The sequence below is a fragment of the Bison bison genome, unplaced genomic scaffold, assembly GCF_000754665.1.
Source record: "Bison bison bison isolate TAMUID 2011002044 unplaced genomic scaffold, Bison_UMD1.0 scf7180017864291, whole genome shotgun sequence".
NCBI lineage: Eukaryota > Metazoa > Chordata > Mammalia > Artiodactyla > Bovidae > Bison > Bison bison.
The window spans coordinates 5,158,981-5,180,362 of record NW_011494863.1 but is presented as its reverse complement, the minus strand read 5'-3'; the positions used below and the strand labels follow the sequence as shown (position 1 = coordinate 5,180,362).

The 21,382-nt window shown below is 37.2% G+C and overlaps 1 protein-coding gene across 1 annotated transcript; it reads left to right on the top strand.

The window, feature by feature from the left end:
* The first annotated feature begins 1,967 nt into the window (after window positions 1-1,967).
* On the top strand, window positions 1,968-17,836 carry YIPF5 (Yip1 domain family, member 5). Its single transcript, XM_010850447.1, has 6 exons — window positions 1,968-2,086; window positions 2,627-2,746; window positions 12,111-12,283; window positions 13,118-13,263; window positions 15,367-15,548; window positions 16,854-17,836. Exons 2-6 carry the CDS (start codon window positions 2,637-2,639, stop codon window positions 17,014-17,016), a joined length of 774 nt encoding a protein of 257 aa, XP_010848749.1. The 5' UTR covers window positions 1,968-2,086; window positions 2,627-2,636; the 3' UTR covers window positions 17,017-17,836.
* The last annotated feature ends 3,546 nt before the right edge of the window (window positions 17,837-21,382 follow it).

Below are 21,382 nucleotides of genomic sequence, written 5' to 3'. Positions count from 1 at the left end.
TTACCTTGGCCGTGGGGTATCTCTGCACGGCTGCTCCAGCAAAGCGCAGCCATTGCTCCTTACCTTGGACAAGGGGTATCTCCTCACCGCCGCCCTTCCTGACCTTCAACGTGGGATAGCTCCTCTAGGCCCTTCTGCGCCCGCATAGCCACAGCTCCTTGGACGTGGGGTTGGTCCTCCCGGCCACCGCCCCTGGCCTCCAGCGTGGGGTTGCTCCTCCTGGCCGCCGGCCCTGGCCTCGGGCATGGGGGCGTGGGGTAGCTCCTCCCAGCCACCGCCCCTGACCACGGATGCGGGGTAACTCCTCTCGTCGCCGGCCCCCCGACCTCGGACGTGGGGTAGCTCCTCTAGGCCGCTCCTGGGCCGTCGCAGTCTGGTACTCTGGGCCGCTGCCCCTGACCTCATTACTAGCTATGAAATTGATTGATATTCTCAGAATCCCCAAGGGGCTTCTGCAGGCTACTGAACAAACAATAAGGAAAATTTAATCATATAACAATTTTCTTGCTTGGCTTCTCATTTGGGGCCAGGATTGAAGCAGAAAGAAAATCAGTAAATATAGTAATTACTCTCATGGACAGAAGCAGAAGTTGAGTAACATCTTTATCTAACAATTCATTCATAAGCAAGTAATTTTAAACTCTCATATTCTTGTATTTTGTTCAAGTTTGAGAGTAATATCTCTTTTGGACAGGAAAAAAGTGGAAACATCAGAATAAACAGACCAGAATTTTTTTCAGTAAGATCACTAAGTAAATGAAGTAATACATTAATGCACATTGTTGGTAACTAGAAACTGCTTCCTAGGTAGTGAAGCTTAAAGAGAGTACAACATATAATTGATCAGCCACACTAATATTTTTGAAAATGAAAAGGGAACAAAATTAATAATTATACTGGAAAAAGCAGGGTTAGAATGGGACAACTGAGGTTGTCTCTAGCAAATCGGGATATAGTAATTCTACCTAGAATTCTGCAGATGGGGGGTGTGTGTATGTGTGTGTGTGTGTGTGCTCACTCAGTCAGGACTAAGGCCCACCAGGGTTCTCTGTCCATGGAAATTTCCAGGCAAGATTACTGGATCGAGTTGCCATTTCCTCCTCCAGGGGATCTTCCCAACCCAGGGATGGAACCCGAAGTCTCCTATGTCTCCTGTATTGGCAGGCAGATTCTTTACCACTGAGCAGATGGTACATACATCAATCAATTATCAAATTATTTGTAGAAGGTGATAAATTACATAATTGCATGAGCAATTTCAGAAATTCTTTATGGAGCATAAAATCTCAAAGGGTAGCTTCTCTTCTCTTTCTAAAGTATACTCCTTTTTTTTTTTTTTTTAATAGTTTATGTCTTTTTGTTATTTTGTTTGCAGGAAATATGTTTCTTTTTATTTCTTTATTTTTGTTTGTCTCATTTGGGGTTAGTGTGTGTATCTGTGTTTCCACGGTCTACAAAGCAATTCTCATTCTGAAGTTCAGTTCAGTCGCTCAGTCGTGTCCGACTCTTTGCGACCCCATGGACTGCAGCACGCCAGCGCCCCCTGTACATCACAAACTCCCGGAGTCCACCCAAACCCATGTCCACTGAGTCTGTGATGCCATCCAACCATCTCATCCTCTGTTGTCCCCTTCTCCTCCTGCCCTCAATCTTTCCCAGCATCAGGGTCTTTTCAAATGAGTCAGCTCTTCGCATCAGGTGGCCAAAGTGTTGGAGTTTCAGCTTCAACATCAGTCCTTCCAATGAAGTAGTAAGCAACAATTGCTGTGCCTGCGCCTTTCTGCCTCCACCGCTAACAAGCTTGCCAGAAGTTTTCCCCTTTCCGTAAGTCCGCCACGGAATTAGTTGGCCGATACTGCGCATGCTCCACAGCGCATTTACCACCCCGCTAACCCCCATCCCCCGCCCTCCGCCCTCCAACCCGAGCCCAAAGTCTGCCAACACGCCTGCGCGAGCGGGCGTGCCCCGGAAGTAGTTCTTTGCCCTTCTGACACGTAGCAACCGGTCCGGTACAGGGTCCTTAGCTGAGTTTGCGGGGTTTGGGGGGCTACCAGAGCTACCGCCGCCGCCGCTGCCTCCCCGTTTGGTGAGTGCCCAGTTCTGTGGCATGATGTTCGATTTCTCCCCGCACCTGGGAAGGGCGGCTCCTGGCCGCCGCTTGGCGCCGCGCCCGGGTCCTTTCTCTCCGACCCTCCCTCCCTTTCGGGCCTTGCTGACGCGGATCCTGCGAGACTGTGTGCATTCCCGGCCGGCCCAGGGCTTATTTTGCAAAGAGGCTGTCGTGTTTTAAGCTGTAAAGCCCTATCCCGAGGTGACGAATCATCTTTGTTGGTGGTGGTATTTTAGACCCCACAGAACCGCCCCCCCCCCACCCCCGCCTCCCGCATCGCCACCCCTATCCAGGGCTTAATCAGCCTCTCGAAGTGGAGGTGTCTTCCTGGGCCTTGACTTAGAGACATTTCTTTAGCACACCCCACCCCGCGACCCACCTTCCAAATGCTGCAACCCTAAATTCTAGAAGAATTATTTGCCGCCTTCTGAGGGTATTCGCTTAAGTAAAGTGTCTGGATCGAATTCAGGATGTCCTTGGGCATAAACTGTCTTTGCCATTTCTTTTCTGTTGCAGATCATTTGCAATGTCAGGCTTTGATAATTTAAACACGGATTTCTACCAGACAAGTTACAGCATCGATGACCAGTCACAGCAATCCTACGATTATGGAGGAAGTGGAGGACCCTATAGCAAGTAACATTTCAACTTTGACCATTTGTTTTGTCGAGATTGCAGTGAAAGCACCTACCCTGAATGTTTGGTTCTGCCTAATACTGAATGTGGGAACAAGTTGCTTATCAGGAATGTGACGTTTCATACATAATCCTCCTGCCTCCGGAGAGATCTTGACACTTGCTTGGGTCGGACGACATTGTCCTCTTTAGAATTTGGTGTTTTCTGCAAAATACTCACATGTGCCATGAGTGGCAAAATAGATTGTTTGAAGAACCTTTTTCTAGTACAGTATTTGAACATCATTTAGGGTACGGGTAGGAGTGTAAAGTAGCTAGAGATAGGCTGTTCAGACCACAAGAGTAGTTAAAAATTAAAATCTTTTGACAGCTTCGTTAGTAGTTAAATCAGTCCAGTTTTCAGAGTGTATCGATTGTTAACTGAAAGCACCCAGTGACACTGTTGAACAGTGTAAGCTCCCTACTATGATTCATCAGGTAGTTTTCATATAGCAACTGATAATCACTTTTATTACTTCTCACACCAGAACTTTTGGTCAGTCAGTACTCGCAACTTTCCAGTTGCAGATTGAAGGAGGGAGGCGCAGGGTCAGAGACTCAAAACCTTCCAGTCCTGAACTGTTGAAAAAACAAAAACAACAACAAAAAATGAATTTTTTCCATAGTTTCTGGTGTTTGTGGAGGGGGAGGGGAAAGGAAGGGTTTTTACCAGTCTCTTCTAGGACATCATATTCTTAGTTTCTTGTGTGTTCATTCTTTCAGTCATGTCCAACTCTTTACAGCCCCATGGACTGTAGCCCACCAGGCACTTCTGTCCATGGGACCTCCCCGGCAAGGACACTGAAGTGAGTTACCATTTCCATCCTAGTTTCTTCGGTCATTAAGATTAACCTTCTCAGCCTCCCTTTTAGTGAAGGAGTTTCTTATACCAGGGTTACTTAACCATTTTTAGATGGTCCAGGATCCCTTAGAGAATCTGAACCAAACTAGGGGCCTGTTTCTGAGAAATCCACGTTTGCAGTCAGACATCTGTATTAATGTGTGTATAACGTCCAGACGGTTCATGTGTTAACTAATGTGCATATGGACCCTGAATTAAAAACCATGAAGACTGTCCCAGGATGAGGGCATGTAAAGGGTGTGTATCTAGTCTGAAAGAAGCATTAGTATTAGGTCGTCTTGAAATTAACACAGTGTGGTTTGTCTTGTATAGGCTATACTTTTTACAAAAGCAAAAACAAAAGAAACCTGGAATCTGCTTATTTTGGTACATTGTAAAGCTTTTTTCCGCTAAAACTTAACACAGTAAACAGTGGAAGTGAGCATGTAAATAATAATCTCTATCTCTGAATCACTTTTTCTTCTTTCTGTTAATTCTAAATTACATAATACCATTGACAGTTTATCTCTTTTTATCAGTTAATTGGTCAGGATTGGAGAAAATCTGTTGAGAAATCTCCATTCATTTACCTAAATATTTTTTTGTGATTGTTCAGTGTATGACAGGGCAGATTAATGTAAGAATGGCTGGAGTGCTGCAATAGGGCTTTGGAAAACCTGTCTCTGTATGTGGACCTGGGTGTATTTTTAACCATTGATATTGTTTAAACTCAACAGAATTATTCCACTTAGATTTCAAGTGAAAATGTATCTCTGCCTTTCTTATGTTTCTTTCTTTCTGTCCTTGTTAGCATCTCTCAAAGGTGTAACTTACCGTCTCTGTACACTTAGCATCTCACTTCAGTTCTCCATAGAGCAGTTGTTTTAGATATGCTGTTGCTAACTATCCTTACAGTTCCATCTCAACAAAAATCATGTACTGGTAAGCATTGCTTCAGTGCTTGTAAAGAAGTTTTATTCCAGGTGCTTATATAAATGTTACTGCCAATTAATAAATATGAATTTATAGATATTGCTGAGAAAAATAAGACCAGTGTGTTAGCAGTAAGTTTCTGAACTTTAAGAGTAATTGAGCTCTTCTTTATTGAGCCTTCAATTGGATCTGCCCCTTAATGACATTTTTATGTTTATCTCAGTTTATCAAATAATACTTTGTTACGTCAACTAGGTAACAAAGGTCAGCTAACTTTTCTCTCTCTCTGTGGATGAAAATGCAGGTTCAGGTATAATCTGACTTGAATTGTCTTCAAGTTTGACTTGGGTTATTATTAGTTCATAGTTCTACATTTGCCCTATGAAGTCAATTTTAACATTTTGCATAGTTTCCACTATGGGTACTTTACATTCATATAACAAAAAATAAACCCCAAAAATAAAAGGACCTTTGATCTCAATTTGCTGAGTTTTATGAACATCTTATTAGACATTGTATTATATATATGTATATGAAATATATAGAAATACCAACTATGTATTTTTTAAAGCACTGAAAGCTAGTATTTTTTCATCTTTAACTGATAATACCTTTATGGACTACCTATGGATTTTGATCAGCTTAAGTTGTCAACCCAGTATGTTAAGAGGCTTTGTCTTTGTTGTTGATACTGAGTGCTTATGAGAGCATTGGTTTCATCTGCTACTTTTCCTGCTGTAGAAGTGTTGATTTAGTCTGTAAAGGTCATGTCTACCATATTATGTTTTAGTTTAAAATGAGTAGGAGTGAGTCAGGAATTTTCCTGAGCAGATCCTGCCGGAAAAGGGAAAGTATAAAATTCCATGGTATTGTCTTTCATTTGATGAAGGAATAATAATGCCACATTTAAAGCTCTTATTTGCTTGCATTATTTCTCTTCCTTACATGAAATTTATGGGTCTGTATCAGTGGTTCTGAAGTGTTGTCTACAGATCCCAGAGTGTCCTTGAGATCCTTCCAGGAGGTTTTGAAAGATCAAAACTGTTTTTGTAATAGTAGTGAGACATTTTGATCTTCCGTGGTGGCTCAGATGGTGAAGAATCTGCCCGCAATGCCAGAGACCCAGGTTCGATCCCTGGGTCGGCAAGGTCCTCTGGAGAAGGACATGGCTACCCACTCTAGTACTCTTGCCTGGAGAATCCCCACGGACAGAGGAGTCTGGAGGACTACAGTCCATGGGGTCGCAAAGTGGGACATGACTGAGTGGTTAACACACACACAGTGAGACATTTTATACCTTTTTAGGTGTGTTGGCATTTGCACTGATGTTGCAAAGGCAATGATTGGTAAAACTGCTGGTACCTAAATGTGAATCAAGACAGTGGCATCAAATTGTTCTAGTAATCATTGTATTCTTTATCACATACTTGTTGGGGGTGAGTGAAGCCATTTCATGTAAAGATATCCTTGGTGAAGCTGTAAGAATTATTGTTTTAAATCCTGACCCTTGACCCTGACCCATATACATTTTTAAAATGTTCTATGTGACAAAATGGGAAACAGTTCTAAAGCACTTCTACTTCATACTAAAGTATAATAATTATCTCTAGGAAAAGCACCTATGCAGTTTTGAGTCACAAGCTGAATCAGCCACTTTTTCATGGAAACCTTTTTTTGGAAAGAACAGCTGACAGACAAACTATGGTTATTCAGACTTGAATAATTTCTCAAAAATGAATGAAGTGACCTGTTACTTCAAGGAAAGCAGTTGACAGTATGTGGGGCCAATGATCAGATTCACATTTTCAGGCAAAAATAAGCATTTTGAAAAACTTGTATCCATCACTGTGAACTTGTCAGCTTCCCAGTAATTATTTTCTGATGAGATCAGTGATAATATTAACAAATATAATTTATATACATATATTTCATATTAAGTGAGTCTATATTTGGAACATCTGCATAACTCATATTAATATTTTCTAAATGGCCAAGGCATGATGTTACAAAATTATATACATGAGTAAAGAAAGGATCCAGTCAAAGTACAAGACAGTTCATTAACATTCTTTCCAGTTGCCACATTGCAAGTTAAGTTTAAAAAACTATGACTTTGCTTTGTGCTTTGATGTATCAGAAAGAATATTAATGATAATCTGAAAAGATTTCACTCTATTTTCCAACCACATGTCTGCAACAATAGATTTTCTTCAGATACTTCAAGTAAATGGTACATCACACAACAGAATGATTACAGAGGCAAATATAAGAATTTTCAGCTGCCTTGAAAAAGCTTTTTCATTTAAAAAAGTTTATGGTAACATATAATAGATTTAATCTTACTTTAACATGTTAATAAGTATTTTAAACATTTCTGTTTTAATTTCTAAAATGAAAAAATATTGATAGATGTTACCCACATAAAAAATTTTAGGAGTTCTCAATAACAAATTTTAAGAGTATAATGGGTTCTAAGATCAAGGAGTTTGAGAACCATGGGTTTATGTCATTCTTTTTGTTTTTTCTCTTGCATACACATTTATATTCTCTGTCTTTCTCTCCCTGAAGAAAGAGAATAAAATACAATCTGTTTATGCAGATTGTACAAACCTCCATATGGAGCTTTTCTACTTGTTCCATGAACTCTGAGGTGAATTTATGATACATCCTTAGAGAGATGGCAATATAGCATATTCTACTAAACTAGAAGATGTGTGCTCTTATCCTAATTCAGCCAGCTAGCCCCGTGGGGGTTGTGTGTGTATATGTGTGTGTATAAGTAAGTAAGTAAATAAATAGTAATCAAAGTATTTGCATACCAAAATGACTGGGGAAATGCATATACAGAAAAAAAAAATAACATTTTGATGTCAGGATTTGAAGGTGATTTTTATTACAGTTGTTACAAGAGTTAGCTACTGGAATTATAAAGTCTGGTTTTGAATCCTTGCACCACTGTGGATAACCCAAATATCAGTTTACACATTTTGGTAATGAAGAGGATGATAAAATTAACCTTCTAGAGTAGTGAGAATAATGTGAGGCAATTCACATTAAACACTTTACACAGTACTATTCAAAAAGTTATGATGTATGTTTTGGGAAATTTCCATAGCTATATATTACATATAACATTTTAGAGTTAATGAATTTCAACAAATAATAACTATATAGGATTTTTGTCTGAAAATTAAGTGTCTTACTTCACCTGTTTTTGGGTCCCTTTACCTATATAATTATGTATATAATGTATATGTATATAAAACACACGTATACTTAGATGTGCATATATATTCTAAAAAGCATAGTCACAGTGGGTGCATATAATGTGTACTATTCTGCTTATTAGTTTTTTTTCTGTTTTAAAATTTTAATTTATTTATTTATGCGTTTTTTGGCCACACTGAATGGCATGCAGGCTCTTAGTTCTCTGACGAGGACGAGAGGTTTGAACCTGCACTGCAGTCTTAACCCCTGGACCACCAGAGAAGTTCCTGAATATTAGTGTTTTTTCTCCTCCACTAAATGTTTTTGATTATCATTTCTTTCGAGTACCTACAAAACTGCCTCATTCTGTTTAACAGATGCATAGTAATCTATGCCCATGTCACAGTGTAGTTACAGATATATATTTATATTGTTTTGGTTTCTGTTTTTTGCCATTAAAATATTGCTGCAGTGCATTCTATCAGTATATTTTATAGCCAGAAAAATAATCGTATTTTTAAGCATGTATTGGACTAGCATGATAAGACAGAATATGAGCTATGTGTAGTTGAAATTTTAATTTATTCTTGGTTTTTTAAATTAATCAATTTTTGGTTGCACTGGATCTTCGTTGTTGCAGGTAGGCTTTCACTAGTTGCAGCGAGCAGGAGTTACTCTTTGTTGCAGTGCACGAACTTCTTACTGCGGTGGCTTCTCTGGTTGCAGAACACAGGCTCTGGGCACACTTGGGCTCAGTAGTTGAGGCCTGTGGGCCTAGTTGCTCTTCAGCACATTCAGTCTTCCCAGACCAGGGATCGAGCCCAGTATCCCCTGCATTAGCAGGCGAACCTCCCATCCTCTGTATCACCAAGGAATTCCACCTTTGATTTGATTTTAATCAAGATGTTCAGTTAATTTAAAAATTAGATTTAACTTTAAAATCTCAAGTAATAATGAGGTCATTAGGTTTTTATATTTTTGAAAAAGCGACTATAAATTTTTAAAGAGAATTAGAGACTAAAAGATCTCTAAGGCATCTCAGCTCTCATTTTTAAAATGTCTTACCTTTAAAATAATTCCTTCTTTATTTCTTACTGTGTAATTGAATTAGTCCCACTGATAGATAGGTCATATTTTTCCAAACGTGGTGAAACAGATCATTAAAAGCTATTGCTTCAATATTCTTCTGTTCCACTTCAATACTCTTCAGTTGTTTTCATCACTAAAAGAGCCATAGCAAGGTCCGCTTCTAAAGTGTAAGATTTGTTACAGTACATAGCAACAGATATAATAAGTGTACATTTACTTTAAAAAATTAAAAGAACTAAATTAATTAACATAATTATGTTAATTATGTTCTGTTATATTCAGAAAGCTTTCACAAGAAAGATGCTTATTTTTCACTGTTTGAAATCGATGATTTTTCTTAAAGACGTTTATGCACTTGCAAAAAATAACATACTCAAAAGCATTCCTTCTTCAGAACTCAGCTTTCTTTATAGTCCAACAGTCACATCCATACATGACTACTGGAAAAACCATAACCTTGACATTTGTTGACAAAGTAATGTCTCTGCTTTTCAATATGCCCTCTAGGTTGGTCATAACTTTCCTTCCAGGGAGTAAGCATCTTTTTATATCATGGCTGCAGTCACCATCTGCAGTGATTTTGGAGCCAAAAAAATAAAATCTGCCACTATTTCCGCTGTTTCCCCATCTATTTGCCATGAAGTGATGGGACTGGATGCCATGATCTTAGTTTTCTGAATGTTGAGTTTTAAGCCACCTTTTTCACTCTCCTCTTTCACTTTTATCAAGAGGCTCTTTAGTTCTTTGCTTTCTGCCATAAAGGTGGTGTCATCTGCATATCTGAGGTGATTGATATTTCTCCTGGCAATCTTGATTCCAGTTTGTGCTTCTTCCAGCCCAGCGTTTCTCATGATGTACTCTGCATATAAGTTAAATAAGCAGGGTGATAATATACAGCCTTGACATACTCCTTTCCCTATTTGGAACCAGTCTGTTGTTCCATGTCCAGTTCTAACTGTTGCTTCTTGACTTGCATACATATTTCTCAAGAGGCAGGTTAGGTGGTCAGGTAGTCCCGTCTCTCAAATTTTCCACAGTTGGTTGTAATCCACACAGTCAAAGGCTTCGGCATAGTCAATAAAGCAAAAGTAGATGTTTTTCTGGATGATCCAGCAGATGTAGGTAACTTGATCTCTGGTTCCTCTGCCTTTTCTAAAACCAGCTTGAATATCTGGAATTTCACAGTTCACATCCTGTTGAAGCCTGGCTTGGGGAATTTTGACCATTACTTTACTAGCGTGTGAGATTACTGCAATTATGCGGTAGTTTGAATATTCGTTGGCATTGCCTTTCTTTGGCATTGGAATGAAAACTGACCTTTTCCAGTCCTATGGCCACTGCTGAGTTTTCCCAATTTGCTGGCATATTGAGTGCAGCACTTTCACAGCATCATCTTTGTAGGATTTGAAATAGCTCAACTGGAATTCCATCACCTCCACTAGCTTTGTTCATAGTGATGCTTCTGAAGGCACACTTGACTTCACATTCCAGGATGTCTGGCTCTAGGTCAGTGATCACACCATTGTGATCATCTGGGTCATGAAGATCTTTTCTGTACAGTTCTGTGTATTCTTGCCACCTCTCCTTAATATCTTCTGCTTCTGTTAGGTCCATACCATTTCTGTCTTTTATTGAGCCCATCTTTGCATGAAATGTTCCCTTGATATCTCTAATTTTCTTGAAGAGATCTGTAGTCTTTCCTATTCTATTGTTTTCCTCTATTTCTTTGCATTGACTGCTGAGGAAGGCTTTCTTATCTCTCCTTGCTATTCTTTGGAGCTCTGCCTTCAAATGGGTATATCTTTCCTTTTCTCCTTTGCTTTTCACTTCTCTTCTTTTCTCAGCTATTTTTAAGGCCTCCTCAGAGAGCCATTTTGCTTTTCTGCATTTCTTTTTCTTGGGGATGGTCTTGGTCCCTGTCTCCTGTACAATGTCATGAACCTCCATCCATAGTTCATCAGGCACTCTATCAGATCTAGTCCTTTAAATCTATTTCTCACTTCCACTGTATAATCATAAGGGATTTGATTTAGGTCATACCTGAATGGTCTAGTGGTTTTCCCTACTTTCTTCAATTTCAGTCTGAATTTGACATTAAGGAGTTCATGGTCTGAGCCACAGTCAGCTCCCGGTCTTGTTTTTGCTAACTGTATAGAGCTTCTCCATCTTTGGCTACAAAGAATCTCATCAATCTGATTTCGGTGTTGACCATCTGGTGACGTCCATGTGTAGAGCATTCTCTTGTGGTGTTGGAAGAGGGTGTTTGCTATGATCATTGCATTCTCTTAGCAGAACTGTATGAGCCTTTTCCCTGCTTCATTCTGTACTCCAAGGCCAAATTTGCCTCCAGGTGTTTCTTGACTTCCTACTTTTGCATTCCAGTCCCCTATAATGAAAAGGACATCTTTTTTGGGTGTTAGTTCTAAAAGGTCTTGTAGGTCTTCATAGAACCGTTCAACTTCAGCTTCTTCAGCGTTACTGGTCGGGGCATAGACTTGGATTACCCTGATATTGAATGGTTTGCCTTGGAAACGAACAGAGATCATTCTGTCGTTTTTGAGATTGCATCCAAGTACTGGATTTTGGACTCTTTTATTGACCATGATGGCCACTCTATTTCTTCTGAGGGATGCCTGCCTGCAGTAGTAGATACAATGGTCATCTGAGTTAAATTCACCCATTCCAGTCCATTTCAGTTCGCTGATTCCTAGAATGTCGACATTCACTCTTGCCACCTCTTGTTTGACCACTTCCAATTTGCCTTGATTCATGGACCTGACATTCCAGGTTCCTATGCAATATTGCTCTTCACAGCATCGGACCTTGCTTCTATCACCAGTCACATCCACAGCTGGGTATTCTTTTTGCTTTGGCTCCGTCTCTTCATTCTTTCTGGAGTTATTTCTCCACCGATCTCCAGTAGCATGTTGGGCACCTACCAACCTGGGGAGTTCATCTTTCAGTGTTCTATCTTTTTGCCTTTTCATACTGTTCATGGGATTCTCAAGGCAAGAGTACTGAAGTGGTTTGCCATTCCCTTCTCCAGTGGACCACATTTTGTCAGAAGTCTCTACCATGACCCATCTGTCTTGTTGTAGATAATTAGCTTGATCTTAGTAGTTAATTTCAACCACCATTTATAAAAACTGGCAAAGTAGATATTCTGGAAATTGCATGACATTTCCTGCCTGTCAGGGATATCAAATTTGGGTGTTGACATAATTCTGAGGCATGTTTACTTTACTTGGCTTTTTAGACAGTATGCTGGCTATGACTACTCGCACCAAGGCCGGTTTGTCCCCGCAGACATGATGCAGCCACAACAGCCATACACCGGGCAGATTTTCCAGCCAACTCAGGCATATACTCCAACTACACCTCAGCCATTCTATGGAAACAACTTTGAGGATGAGCCACCTTTATTAGAAGGTACAGTTGGTTGCAACTCTTGATAGTACTCTGTAATATCCAGATGGTGAAAGTAAATCTTTGTTTGGAGGAATTCCTCCTGTCTTTAAAAGAATAAGGTTGTAGGAAAAAGGTTTCTACTAAGTGACTCATTTCAAACAACACTGAGCCAGAAAGAACCAGATTTTTTTAATAGATCTTTATATTAGTGATAATAAAGTATGTCAATATGTGAGCAAAGTAACTTTTACTTTAGATTATTGATGAAATTCTGTCATTGGAAGAAATGAGAGGAAATAGCGTGGTGTTGACTGTTCTGAATGAAAACAAACTGATAGAGCCAGTAACATCAGTGTATGGTGTTTTTCAAATTGTATCTGCAAACCCAAAAAGCAATAGTTCTAAAATTTGGGGGGACATCAGATAACCTTTGGAAGTCCAGTGAAAGCTATGCATACTCTTCTCAGAAAAATGCACATATATACATAGAAGACATAGTTTTGTATACGTTTTCGCAGGGCCTCCTGTGTTTCTGAAGCCCCGGATATAGAGCCCTTTACTATGAATGCTGTCTGTGTATTCTTTGCTATAAAGTCATAGCTCAGAGTGTCTGATTCATTATGTCCTTACCTTCTTCTAACACCAAACCAGAGATTTGATATTTGTGGAATAAGCACTGTAATCAGTAAAGATGGATTGAGGACTCACTAAAATAATATCATCTGATGTTGCTAGATCACTTTTTTGATACTGGTTGTTTCATTTTCTTTTTTCACCCTGTTACAACATAAATTCTGGTAAACTGAAAGTATATCACAAATCCTAATTGACTTTCTTATTTTTTTTTTTCTTTAGAATTGGGTATCAATTTTGACCACATCTGGCAAAAAACACTCACAGTTTTACACCCCTTGAAGGTAGCAGATGGCAGCATCATGAATGAGACTGACTTGGCAGGACCAATGGTTTTTTGCCTTGCTTTTGGAGCTACATTGTTACTGGTAAGATTCTAGTTGGAACTCTCAGTGTGAGATTAAAGAATGGAATTTAAATATTCCACCAAGAGCCTTTATTAAGACTCTTCTTTTACATCAAGTTTTGATGTGTCTTAAAAGGTATTGAGTTTTTAAGTTTATACATATTTGTCACTTCACCATTGATAATATGGTATATTTAGAAATCATTTCTTGTTCTAATAAGTGGTCCAATTATTAGGGAAAATTGTTAATAAATAACATGTAGCTTTAGTCGCTCATCAGAATTCCTTTTTTTTTTAAGTTGTCCTTGAGTAGTGTTTTGTTGCATAAGTGCTGGTCTTTCCTATATATTATTTTAATATTTAATGAATAAATAAAAGACAAGAAGCTTTAGTCTCTGTCTCTCATCTCTCTAAGAATATTGAAGCATATTGAAAATGAGAAATTGTAAATATAATTGTTAATGTTTGTTTTATTTTATCTTATGTCCTCTTCTGAATTAGAAGAGAGAAGCAATATAATGAATTAAAGATGGAACTTTTAGTCAGAAAAGCTAGGCATGAACTCAGTGCTTCTAATCTGCCCTTGATTTCACCCTTCACTTCCCTCTGATAAATAATCATGTGCCTCCCACCTAACAAGGTTGTTGTGGAGATTAAGACAGGTTATATGAGAATACTTTTCAAAGTACCAGGAGTTGGTGATGGACAGGGAGGCCTGGCGTGCTGTGATTCATGGGGTCGCAAAGAGTCGGACACGACTGAGCGACTGATCTGATTCAAAGTTTTAATGCATTGTACCCGGTGTCAGATTTTATTATTATTAATAAACCTTTTTAAACTTTTACACTCTTAATCAAATATTTACAAACAAGTATTGATTCTAACAAAAATCCCAGGGAGTTTTCCATTAATGTAATCTGTAGAGGTATTTTCATAATTGAGTTTCATATGTCAGATGTGTGACAAACCAGAACTTTTTAAAGGCTTTTCCACAGACTGATTTTAGTGATAGCAAGACCTAAATGCAGTGTTTGTTCACTTAGTGTGACTAAGAGTACTAACTCCAATTAAGCTCATGTTTATTGTCCTAAGATTGTTTAGTGATGTCTTTTGTAAGAGCAGAAAATTTTTAAAGTTTTTGCTTGTTTGTCAGAGAACTGTATAAAGCAACCAACAATTTGGAAAAAGAATGAAAGAAGAAATATCTTCCATTATATTCCTCTTGCCCAGTAGTTAATCACTTTACTTTTCTCCTCCCCTCCCCACAGAACCCTGGCTCCCTGCTTATCCTGGCTTCCTTTCTCCTAATTCCTTTAACACCCATATAAAGTCAATGATAGGAGAAGGCAGTGGCAACCCACTCCAGTACTCTTGCCTGAAAAATCCCACGGACTCTTGCCTGAAAAAACCCCGGTAGGCTGCAGTCCATGGGGTCGTTAAGAGTCGGACACAACTGAGCGACTTCACTTTTGCTTTTCACTTTCACGCATTGGAGAAGGAAATGGCAACCCACTCCATTGTTTTTGCCTGGAGAATCCCAGGGACAGGGGAGCCTGGTGGGCTGCTGTTTCTGGGATCGCACAAAGTCGGACACGACTGAAGCGACTTAGCAGCAGCAGCAACAAAGTCCATGATGAAATTATTTCTGCTGTTAAAACGATTATGACCATATCTGCCAATGAAAATAAGTTGTTTCAGGGCAATTTTGGTGGAGTTGGGTGTGTTCTAGTGATATTAGCTACTATCCAAATATTTTAATGACTTTCCATCTTGTTTGGGTAATTTATTTGCTTAAAATCAGCCAGATTTCTTTTTAGAAATCTATGACTTGAGGTGATTCTACAATGGTTTTATATCTTTATTTGTTGAATTCTATGCCAAAGTCAAATGGTAGCTAGAAAATGAAATCCTGAGTATCTGTGTGTTGAGAGGTGGGTACTTTAAATTTCTTAAGAAAGAGAAAAGGCAGTCTGCTCACTGTTTTACTTCCCTATATAAAGAATAGACACCTCTGTGGATTTTAATCCTCACAAATTAAATATCTTCTACAAGTACCATTTTAGGTGAAAGAAGCCCAAAGTAACTTTCTTTGCCCTCTAACATGTCATCTTTTTGTTACCCATAGGCTGGGAAAATCCAGTTTGGCTACGTATATGGGATCAGTGCAATTGGATGCCTAGGAATGTTTTGTTTATTGAACTTAATGAGTATGACTGGTGTTTCATTTGGTTGTGTGGCAAGTGTCCTTGGATATTGTCTTCTTCCTATGATCCTGCTTTCCAGCTTCGCAGTGATATTTTCTTTGCAGTAAGTACTGATCTTTATTTTGGGAGTTGATTGACCAATTCTGTGTAATAGAATTTAGTTCACTATCAGTTGGAGGTAAATCACTGATTCAGTAAACAAATAGTGGCTGTTATAAATGAAGACTGTGTTACATACTTTTCAGTGATGAAAATGGAAGTGAGAATAAATTTAAAAATCATTTATACCATCTCTGCTTTCCATATCATAAGGAATTTCAGTAGTTTTAGGTAAACTTACCAGTGTCCATAAACAAACTGAACACAGGTGATTGTTAGCTTAAATATTGCATGAAAGAGATCAGGTTGTTAAAATTATACTTACCTTCTCTTTGATTTTTTTTTTAATATCTCATTTCTTAACTATATCAGGCATATACTAAGTGAATGAATAATAAATGCATATTCTCTATTTAGAAGCTTCTTAACTAAAACTGGAACTTTTTATGTCAAGAGACTGTTTCTAGCCTACTGTGTTCTCAAATATCCTTGTACACAACTTTAAAGTTGTGTTATTTTAAAATAATACTTTAAGTAAGGATTAAAGAGAGAGGTATATATTACTGCTCATAAAGTTGCTTCTCATGGCCAGTGCACAGATGCTCTCTCAGTAGTTCAGTCCCCTCCTTCTGGCTAGTGCTGGAGGAAAGATTGAGCTTTGTTATACCTAGAGTGGAAAAGAAGGCATAGGAGAAGAGTATGTATCAACTGATACTAGAGATTTGGAAGGGTGATGGCCTCACAGTGTCCCTGTTTTGGATGCAAATGCTTCAGATTTTCAGTGTAGAAACTGCTTCACTCTTCTCATTTGTTAAAATTGATATGTTTATATTTGAATTTTAAAGACAGTGTTTCTACTAAAACAGTGTTTTCCAGCCAGGGGCAGTTTTGCTACAGGGGGGTACTTTGCAATGTCTGGAGATACTTTCAGTTGTCAGAACTCTGGAGGAGCAGGGGTACAATGGGTATTTTATGGCTAGAGGCCAGGATGCTGCTGAATGTCCTAATGATGAACAGAACAGCCCTCACAGCAGCAGCACACACAGGCCAAATGTCAGTGCTGCCAAGTTCGAGAAATTGTGCTGTATTAAGAAGCAAAATATGTTACAGATAAGCTTTCTATCACGTGAAATAACTGAATTAACTGAGATACATCAGCATTTCAAGAAAGATCTTGGTTATTTCTGTAGACATCTACATGTGATTTAATTTTTAAGTACTTAAGAATTGGTTATGGTAGTACTCTTACATAACTAATCTCATTTTCTGCTTTTTCTCTCCACTCTCCATTTTTCTTTGTCTGTTACAGAGGAATGGTAGGAATCATTCTTACTGCTGGAATTATTGGATGGTGTAGTTTTTCTGCTTCCAAAATTTTTATTTCTGCATTAGCCATGGAAGGACAGCAACTTCTAGTAGCATATCCCTGTGCTTTGTTATACGGAGTCTTCGCCCTAATTTCTGTTTTTTGAACTGAATTTATCTGGGATGTGGACATCATTGGGCCAAATAACAAAAAGGACTTTGAACTCTTCAACCGGACCAGCAAATGGCTACAGTGCAACTCTCATGCAGATCTAATGTTTGACTCTTGGAGCAGTGAAAGTAAAGAAGTATCTTTTGTTCATTTTTATAGAACTTTTGAATACTATATTGGATTTATGCAGTATGACTAGATTTAAAAGGTGTTTGTGCTTATGCAAATAAGAAGTGCTATTTCTTTCCTGTTCCTGCAGCCTTAGAAAAACAACTATTTCCCTTGCTAATTGTATATTATGGTGTTTTTGATAGATTTTTATCAACTGTGGGAAACTAACCACAGAGCTGAAATCTTAAAAACAATCCGTAGTAGAGAAGACATAGGACTTATTGGAGAAATATTTTTCCAAGGAATTAGGAAAGAAAACTTGCCTGTATTGTCAAGTCAGATGCAATTGAAGCAAAAAAGCAATCCCAATGTAAAGTTTTATGAGTTTGCACTTCAGAAATTTGACGTTCCTCTAAATTATCTCATGGAATTTTGGCTAAAATTCAGCAATACAGGTAGTTCACAGTCTACCTTATTGTAGGCATGGAATGTGAATATCTGTTTAAATATTAGCATTAACTAAAACACAGTGACCTAGACCGGCCACTTTAATGTTATAGTTGGATTTCCATGTTTCCCAGGAAAAAGATAATCACTAACCTTTTTTGAGGAAAATATTTAAAATGTCACGATTTCAGTATTGCAGTTCCCAGTGTAAAGTGCGTTTGATGCTTATTGATTAAAATTTTCCCAATTAATTTAAATGGTGTTGTTGAGTTTACTTTTGTCAAACCAAGATTTTCGGTGTACCATTTAATTTAATTAGGCTCTGGTTTTGACTTGTATTCCCAATTTATTCTAAGCTTTAAGAATAGTGGTCATCTAGTGTAGAATCAAAAAAAAAAGTGAGATTAAACAAAAAGCAGTTTGTTTTGAGTTACAACATTATTTTCTTGTATTAAACTTATTTCATTAATGTTGTCATGCTCTTGTTTAAAAAATCTATAAGGAAATACTATATCTTGTGTACTGATTGGCTTTTTCTGGAGAAACTGCTTCTGATTTTGGACAAAGATCAGTTATGAGAAAGGTGCCCTATTGGGAGGAAGTATTGCCTTTTTTTTTTTTTTTAAGAGGAGACTTTCAGACTAAAAAGAAATGCCAAGCTGACATGTTCTCAGTTCTTTTTTAGAGCTAGTTTTCAACCATAAAAGATTAAAATAATAAAAACATACTACTTATAAGAAGATCATGATTTCTGATCTCTGCAATTACATGAGTTTGTTTTTCTTCATTAATATTTAATCTTCTGGAGGGGTGGGTTTTGGCTCGGTTTTTAAGCTTATCAAATTGTTTTAGAATATTTTTATTACAGTCCTTGGATAGTATTTTTTTTTTTTTTGCCTTTTTCAATTCATTTTATAAATGTAAACAATTCTTCCTAAGATAAATGTCATGGGTGCCTTCTGTTAGTATCCAGTTATTCCTAATGAAGAGGGTAGATGATGTGCTAGGTGTTAAAATCTTCCACTGTTGGTTAAACTTAAGACCATTAATCTTCAGCCAGATTCCCCAAATGAATCAAATTGTTTTCTTATTTTTTGCCACCACCTCCAACGAAATAACTTTTACCTTAAATCAGTGATGTAGAGATTTTTGTTGTTAGCTGTCTTTTATTTAACCCCCAAATAATCAGTTGCAAAACTATTTTATTATTAGCTATTTTGTCAAAACAGCTATACAGTGGAGTTGCCTTTGATGTAAGTAAGAGTTGAGCTCATGAAGAGTCATATGTAGCCAAAATTTCCCCTTTGTAAAACTCAAATCAAAAATACAGTATATATAGCCATATTTGTGCATACTTAAAAAACAGATATACTGTGTCTCAAGAATGCTATGTGATAACTTTTTTCTACTGGTTCAGTTAAGTATCAGGAAGAGCATATGGTTTGCTTTTACACCCATTTTATGCCAAAACATGCTTGTACCTTTAAATACTGGAGATGCTCACAGCATTACTAAAAGCTTGCCTGTTCACTGTCTCTGAGTAAAACTGTCTGGGAGTGGAGTTTGCAGGTTCACTCACTCAAGCTAGTGTGTCGTTTATGCAAGCACGTGTATGCCAAGGACATGCAGTTGATTTTACATATAGTGTAAATGTGTATTTTACAACTTTGCTGTAATACTGCATTTACCAATGGATGTTTCAAGAGCTGTATAACAAAGCTTATAGAAATAGGCATTCTTTCGCCAGATATAGTCATGCAGATAATGAAAAATTCTGTAAATCTTTAAATACTAACTATCCTCAGATGCTACCCATCCAATCAAAGAGAATTGTTTAAAATATATCTAATGACCTGATATTGGATAGGATCTAAGTACTATGCATATGACATTTCACAACTCTAATAGGCATTGCTCAAAATATACTTATAAAATATACTAAATATTATCAAAACTAAGGACAATTATCTCTATAATGTTATCTTACAGGGTACTCTTATGCAGTCATGGAGAATTATGGGCATCACGATAACATTTTGAGATCTGCTGTTTTCATATAGAGCAGGTCTAATGTAATGACTCAGACAGTTTGCTTAACTTGCCCTGTGGGAGGAAAAATATATAAGTGACACAGTGCTTGGCCTTTCATAAAGTGGGGCCAAAGGTTTTCCAAAAAACACAGCTTGGTACACAGATCATAGCATGAATAGAATAGCACTGGGCCTTCCTTCAAAACTTTAGCTAGAGCAAGCTTCCTCCCCAAATCATGGCCCCAAGTGAAGTTTATCCTCCCAAGTATCGGCTAATTCATTTGGTAGTGTCAGATTCCAATTACTGGTCAACAAATGAACTCGTTTATTAAAAATCTTAATTTATTTGGGAAAAAAGCTTAAAGTTATTTTTCAAGCAATTTGTATCTAATAATATGCTTATTTCAAAATAACTTCCAGAATGAAACATTTAGTATCAAGGTAAAAACATAAGTACCTTTTCAAATACAGTAATTAATAATGAGTTTCTTTTTTTCTTTTTAGGATGTATTTAGGGTTTGGGAAAAAGAATGGCAATAACAAGATATCAAGGTTGATTGGAAATACCATAAGGAAAAATTGGTTCCTATACTTTAATGAATAGATAAATATGATCTGTCATTCACTTGTCAAGCATATAGTGTTTCCTTTCTAACATCTTAAATAAAGCCTGTCCTCACCACTTTCTCCACAATGAAGACTCTTATTACTTTACACCACCAATGAAGAAATAATTGACTTTTAATCAACTTCGGCCACCATCCAAATTATTGAAGTCTGAATTTCAATACATTATTATTACTTGAATTTCAATAAGGTACTTTGTTCATGAATACTCTTTTTGTTACTGGGAAATAGGTAAAAAATAAAGCATTAGATATTAAATTATTAATTTCTAGAGATTGACAGATTACCTTGCCAAGTGTTTTATATTATTATTGTATAATTATCTCAGAGTAGGGACCTTCAAACCTGAAGAATGAAATCAAGACAATATGTAGTTCTCATTTTTGTATCACAGATAGGAATATTTCTTCTTGTCCATTAAGTTCCTAGTCTAGTTAATAAAGAACATTACCTGCTGATGGAGCACAGTGTCCCATGTTTATGCAAATAAATTTGAATGATTACATACTCAAATGAAAACTAATTAAACACAAAGCTGTTCTCCTAATTTAAAAGCACAATTACTTTCTTGAGCACATTAGGTTCTATTAGGTTCGGATGTTACATTTTTGTGTGAGTTTAATTATTAATTATTTAGGCTTACTTTGCATATATAATTTGTTCTTCTGTAACTGCTACTAAGTCTGCTGATTGCTTGTAGATTAATTAATTACATATTAAGGTTTTTTAAATAGCTTTGCAACGTGTACAGCACAAAAGAAATTTTAAATATGAGAAAACAAAGGAAGTACTCAGTAGAAACATAACAGCCTACTCTGATTCTCATAAAAGTAGAGAAAATAGTATGGTTATTTCATTTTTTCCTAGGTAAATATATTTTAAATGTCTCTATAAAATTTAATGACACATTTACTTGCAGTTTCAGTTTTGTAGTTTTTTATAATATTGCAGGACTTTTTTTCTCTTGACCATCAGTGATCCCCAAAGACCTAATGTTTTATATGAGTTAATTTGCAAAATGCAAAATGTCTTTTTATTTCTTTTTCTGATGACACAGCATCATTATAATAAAAAGTAATAGCTCTATACAGCAATAAATAGAAATAATTCTTTTTTTTTTTTTTTTATTAAAAAAATTTCTAATTT